General features: G+C 66.4%; 1 protein-coding gene across 1 annotated transcript in view; it reads right to left on the bottom strand.

Annotated features, from left to right (window-relative positions):
- SLC38A3 (solute carrier family 38 member 3) overlaps window positions 1-5,263 on the bottom strand; it is a gene marked incomplete at its 3' end in the record, with an annotated part of 6,158 nt that extends 895 nt beyond the window's left edge. Inside the window, exons 1-14 of the mRNA XM_009274779.2 lie at window positions 5,114-5,263; window positions 4,873-4,957; window positions 4,662-4,777; window positions 4,071-4,144; window positions 3,898-3,990; window positions 3,721-3,802; window positions 2,789-2,871; window positions 2,574-2,632; window positions 1,937-2,110; window positions 1,722-1,801; window positions 1,179-1,279; window positions 949-1,073; window positions 329-473; window positions 132-193 (exon numbers count right to left, since the gene is read on the bottom strand). Coding sequence (XP_009273054.2) covers window positions 132-193; window positions 329-473; window positions 949-1,073; window positions 1,179-1,279; window positions 1,722-1,801; window positions 1,937-2,110; window positions 2,574-2,632; window positions 2,789-2,871; window positions 3,721-3,802; window positions 3,898-3,990; window positions 4,071-4,144; window positions 4,662-4,777; window positions 4,873-4,957; window positions 5,114-5,223 — 1,389 coding nt within the window. The remainder of the gene's footprint in view (window positions 1-131; window positions 194-328; window positions 474-948; window positions 1,074-1,178; window positions 1,280-1,721; window positions 1,802-1,936; window positions 2,111-2,573; window positions 2,633-2,788; window positions 2,872-3,720; window positions 3,803-3,897; window positions 3,991-4,070; window positions 4,145-4,661; window positions 4,778-4,872; window positions 4,958-5,113) is intronic.
- Between the last annotated feature and the right edge of the window lie 312 nt (window positions 5,264-5,575).

Here is a 5,575-nt window from a genome sequence, read left to right as displayed (position 1 = left end):
CCCCCCCGCAACCAGGGCCTTGGCACTGAGCCAGGCACCGAGCGGGGGCAGCCCGGCTTGGGGAATCAAGGGAAATGCCCAGGGGAAAAGCAAGCGCCGGCCGGCAGTGCGGCAAGCAGCCGGCACCGCACCACGGGAACCAGCCTGCTGGGACAGGGACAGGGCTGGGGGACACCCCACACGCCACCTGGCCCTGGCACGGTGAGAAGGGGAAACTGAGGCATGGGGGGGTCAGGCAAAGCCAAGCGCCAGGCAGGGGCAGGAGCTGGCGTGCTGCCCACAACACCCAGCGCCCGAGGGGGGACAGGAGCGGGGTGCTGCCACGCACCGATCATGCCGAAGATGCCGAGGATGGAGGGGGCGAAGATGACCAAGAGGTTGATGAAGGTCAGCAGGACCACGGCTATGGTGACATGGCGGATCCAGCTGAAGTCCTTCCCTTGGAACAGCATCTGCTGGATGGCCCGGCGCACCTGGGGACAGGGACAGGGTGTCACGCTCCATCCTTGGAGCCAGGGACCATCCCATCCCCTGTCCCCGCAGTCCTGCCGGTCCCTGTCACCCCTTCCCCTGCCCCAGCCCTGACCCTGATGCCCCACTGGTCCCTGTCACTCCTTCCTCTGCCCCAGCCCTGTCCCCATGGCCCTGCCGGTCCCCATCACCCCCGCCCCAGCCCTGTCCCCATGACACTGCTGGTCCCTGTCACACCTTCCCAGCCCTGTCTCCATGGCCCTGCCGGTCCCCATCACCCCTGCCCCTACCCCAGCCCTGTCCCTGACACCCAGCAGGTCCCGTTCCCCAATCCCTGCAGCCCCGTTGATCTCTGCCACCCTGTCCCCGGGCCTCAGCCCCATCGCTGCCTCATTTTCCCCTCTCAAAGTCTGGTGCCAAAGCCCTGTGACAGCCAGGGGTGGCAGTGCCACCTGGCATCCCCACAGGGCCACTCACCGGGAAGAGGACAATGGGGACGGTGAGGGTGACAGCCGTCAGCACAGCCACCCGCACGCACAGGATAAGCACGTCGAAGGGGTCCACCTTGTTGTACGTGTGCAGCAACTCCGACTCCACACGGCCTGTGGGCACCAGTGTGTGACCAGCTGCTGGGTCAGCCCCGGCACCGCCACCGCCCCGGTGCCAGCGTGCCAGCAGGGCCCCCATCCCCCTCCCCAAGGGCTCACCATAGAACGTGAGGTAGCCGAAGAGGGCGGCCAAGAAGTACATGAGGTACATGACCGTGATGGAGATGTTGGAGATGCACTGCATCTTCTTCTTGGAGGGGCTGTGGGAGATGGCAGGCTCAGCATGGACCCTGTGGCCCAGCCCACCCCGCTCCTGCAGCACCCACCGGCACCGAGTGCCCGCCTGGCGAGGAGGGGTGATGCCGGAGCACCCTAGGGTGCACGGGGCATGCAGGGGGGCTGTGTCCCCCTCCCCGAGCTGCGTGGCGGGTCTGATCACCCACCACCAACCAACCACCCAACCACCCCGGGTCATATCACCAATCTCCCAGGTGTGATATCACCCACCACCCACCCACCCATTCCAGGTTGTCTCACCCACCTCCTGGGACTGGTATCACCCACCCAGGGTCGTATCACCCACCGTATCCCCTCGTATCCCCACGATGCCCCAGTGCAGGTCCCACACCTGGAAGGTGCTGCCTTTGGGTGGGTGCCAGACAAAGCCCACCCCCCCCATGGGTGCCCCCACCCAGGACTCACTCCTTCAGCTCGGTGTAGATGGGCAGGACCTCAGGGTGGCAGACGAAGGCGAAGGCCATGATGGGGATGGTGTATGCCGTCTGCACGAGAGGAGGGCGGCTGAGCGCCGGGGGGCCAAGCTGTTGGGTGCCGCCAGCACCAGGACCACCCGCCTTCATGAGGTGCACGGGGTGGGGGCTCACTCAGAGCCCCAGGGATGCATCCCGGGCCCCTACCTGGGAGTTCAGGGTGAAGAAGCTGGGGGTGCAGGTGCCCTGCTCGGGCGCCTGGAGGACAGTGTAGCCATTCTGGTAGTCGCTGGTGCTGACGAGGGTGGCATTGAGGCTGCCCGTGAGGTTCCCCTCCTGCTCAGGGAGCGGGCAGGGGATCTGGAACTTCTTATAGATGACCTAAGGTGGGGGGCACACGGGGACAGTCAGCGCCCGGCGCCACCACCTCCCAGCACCGGCCACCTGAGCCAGCACCGCACCCAGCAGGAAGGTGCCCCTGTTGGGTCCCCTCTATGGGGCACCCTTTGCCGGCAGTGCCCCATGGCAATGCCGACCCCCTGGCCTGCCCCTGTGAGGGTGGGCAGCGGGGCAGAGCAGGGTGGCAGCACACGGAGGGGCCGTGTGCATGGTTTCCCCCCCCGGCACCCTCTCCCTTCCCCTTTCCCCGGCGCTCAGCTCCTTCAGCTGAAAATAACCCAGCAGCGTGACAGCACTGCCATGGCGTCTCCGCAGCCCGGAGCGCCTGCTGTCCCCACTGTCCCTGCTGTCCCCGCAGCACACAGCCCAGGCAGCAGAGCCACGCGCTCTGGCAGAAGGGACACTTGGCATCCCGAGCCTCCGGCATGTGCCGGCAGGTGCTCACCGAGATGAGGAAGAAGCCCATACAGCTGAGGGAGAAGCCGCTGGCATAGCCAAGGTAGCCTGGAGAGGAAAGAGAGCAGCCAGTGGGCACGGGCAGGACCCCCACGCTGGCTGGGTGCCCCCTCCTTGCCTGCCATCCCCAGGCTGGCACCATCACCCTGCGGGAGCCCCAGAGTGCCGGACCCCGGTGCCGCACGCAGCATCCGCCTGACTTACCCAGCTGCTTCATGAGGGCCAGGGGCAGGATGATGGTGACAGAAACCAGGATCACCAGGTAGTTCCCGTTCATGTACCAGTCCCTGGAAGCAGAGGGCCTGCTCACCGCCCCACTCTGCCGGGGCACAGGAGGCACAGGCAGCCATCGTGGGGGGACCCCGGAGCTGGCATCCCTGGACCCCTGAGCTGGCATCCCCAGGGATGCTGGCAACCCCCAAAGTTGTCATCCCTGCTGTGCTCGCTTCCCTGGGGACCCCTGAGGCCAGCGTCCCTGGGGGCCCTTGAGCTGGGGTCCTGCCTACCCCCATAGTGATGCACCCCCAAGGGCAAGAGCTGCTGCAGGCAGGCTGAGAACTGCTGTTACCAGCACATGTTTGCCAGTGGGCAGCCTGGCAGCAGGAGGACATGGGGACAAGGGTACCAGCATCTGCAAGGGGGCTCAGCCAGGTCCTCAAAGCCCCAGGTGGAGGCAGCTGCCCCCGGCCACCTGCGGGGCCAGAAGCCTGCCCAGCCCCGGTCCCACGTGCAGTCGAGCACCCCAGAGCAGCTGAGACGCCCAGTCCCGGACTGGTGGAGGTCCCAGTGGCTGCTTTGCCCAGCACCTGCCCGGCTCTCACCCCCTGTGCTGCTGGGTGGGGATGTGGGCACAGCATGGGGGGGACCCATTCCCAACCAGAGCTCCCATGCCCGCCCCCCACAGCCCCGGGCTCTGTTCAGGGAGGAAAGCCTGATCCCAAGGGGATGTGAGGAGCAGGGATTGGAAGTTCAGCCTGGTTTAATCCCACCCAGGGGCTTATTCAGCACTGACAGTTATCAAAAATAGTAGTGGCTTAATTGCACTAAATCCCTGCCATGGGCTGCACAGCTGGAGACAAAGCCCCGGCGTCTGCCCAGGGGAAGGCGTGCAGGCAGCGTGGGCAGGAGGCACTCACGTGGTCTTCTCCTCCAGGTTGAGGAAGGTCTGGATGACAAGAGGCACTTCGGATTTGACAATGTACAGGTAGCTGGACATGGCTGCGGGGCAGAGCGAGGTCATCCTGTGCCGGCATGCTCTGGTCCTGTGTCCTCCCCACAGCCCTGCCAGGTCCCCCCCCCAGCCCCGTCCTCACCTCCGATGTTCTGCAGTGTGATGGCGATGGCCGCGGCCAGCTTCCCCGGCGTGCCAAAGGCTCGGTAGCCCAGCTGCTCGTAGGCGCGGATGCCTGCAGGACAGGGAGCGGTGGTGGGGTGAGGGTCGGGAGGGGACCCCCCGGCACGGCCCCGCTGGGGACCCAGCACTCACCCACGATGCCGGAGGACTTGAGCAGCAGGTGGATGGAGTAGCTGGAGAGCAGCGCCACTGCCGTCAGGAGGAAGCTGCGGGAGGACAGCGCCGTCACCAGCGGGTCACAGCACGGGGCTCGGACACAGCCGTGGGGCAAACCCCACGTGGGCAGGCTCTGCCTGCAGGCAGCCGTCCTGGCAGGCCACCCAGCCCCTTGCCTCGGCACTGGCTGGGTGCTCACAGGGCAGACGGGCCGTGGGGTGTGGACACCCCACAGCCGTGGAGCTGCCCCAGCCCTGTGGGTCCATGTCCCCACGCCCAAGGGGAGCCAGCCCCCACATCGTTTGGGCCACGTGGGGAAATCTGGTCTTGTATTAAGGAAGTCAAGCCTTTACCCTCCTCCTCCCCAGTGGGGCACAGCGCCCGGCAGGGGCAGACAGGCTCATGCCAGGGATGGGCATTGCTTAGGTAGCAGGACACTGGTCCCTGTGTCACCCCAAGCCAGAGACCCCTTTCTCACCTGCATCTCTGGCACCCACTGATCCCCTTGGAGAAGCCCCACACACCCGGACTCCCCCACCTGAACCTCCGCGGGCACGCAGCACTCACAGGAAGAGGATGATGCCGGTGTTGGCCATGGCATAGGCCAGCCCCAGGATGCCGCTGCCCATGATGGCGTTGCTCAGGTTGAAGACGGACATCCCAAAAGACGTCTTCCCTTCGAACTGCGCACATGAGACACAGCGGGGAGGGGACGCGCTGGTCACACTGGGAGCTGCCCCCGTCCCGCTGCCACTGTGGTGCCCGCGCTGATACTCACGTCGGTGAAGTGCGTCTGCTTCTTCTCGGCGCCATGGGGAAGGAACTCCTCCATCTCTGCCATGCCGGACTGGTTCTCCTCAAACCTGGCCACCGGGGGGAGAGGGTGAGGCTGAAGCAGAGCCGGGGGCCGCCATGCCCACCCCCGTGCCCCGGCAGCACCGGCTGGCATCACGCGGGCAGGAGCTGCTGGGAGGACCCCCCTGGGGTGCTGGCACCCCTACTTGTCCCCATGCCTCTACCTGTCACCCGCCAGCGAGGGGACGGCAGAGGCAGTGAGCGCGGCTGCATGCTTCCCGTTGGGCACCAGCTCCACCATCTCGGCCTGGAGGGGCATGTCCGTGGCGTCCATGGTGGGGAGGCAGCTGGGCTCACTGCGGGCTCTTCTTGGGCTCTGCAAGAGAGGGGCAACAGGGATCCGGCTCTGGGCAGGAGTTCCTACAGGTCCCTCATCCACTGGGGATGCCAGAGTCAGGCTCAGCACCAGTGCTGGTGGCACCGCAGGGACAGGCACCTGGGGATGACGGGGATGCCCAGCCAGGCACCACCGTGACTGGACTTCTCCCTTCTGCCTGCTCAGCACACAACACCCCATGGAGCTCGCCCCAGCTCTGACAGCCCCACGAGGGTCCCCAGCGGGGACTGTCCCCTTGCCTGGACAGCCGTCCCGCAGCCTACCCTGCAGGGCCACTCTGCTCCCCTGC

This window comes from Aptenodytes forsteri, unplaced genomic scaffold, assembly GCF_000699145.1.
Source record: "Aptenodytes forsteri isolate BGI_AS27 unplaced genomic scaffold, ASM69914v1 Scaffold368, whole genome shotgun sequence".
NCBI lineage: Eukaryota > Metazoa > Chordata > Aves > Sphenisciformes > Spheniscidae > Aptenodytes > Aptenodytes forsteri.
The sequence above is the reverse complement of the archived record's forward strand: the minus strand, read 5'-3'. Positions and strand labels throughout refer to the sequence as shown.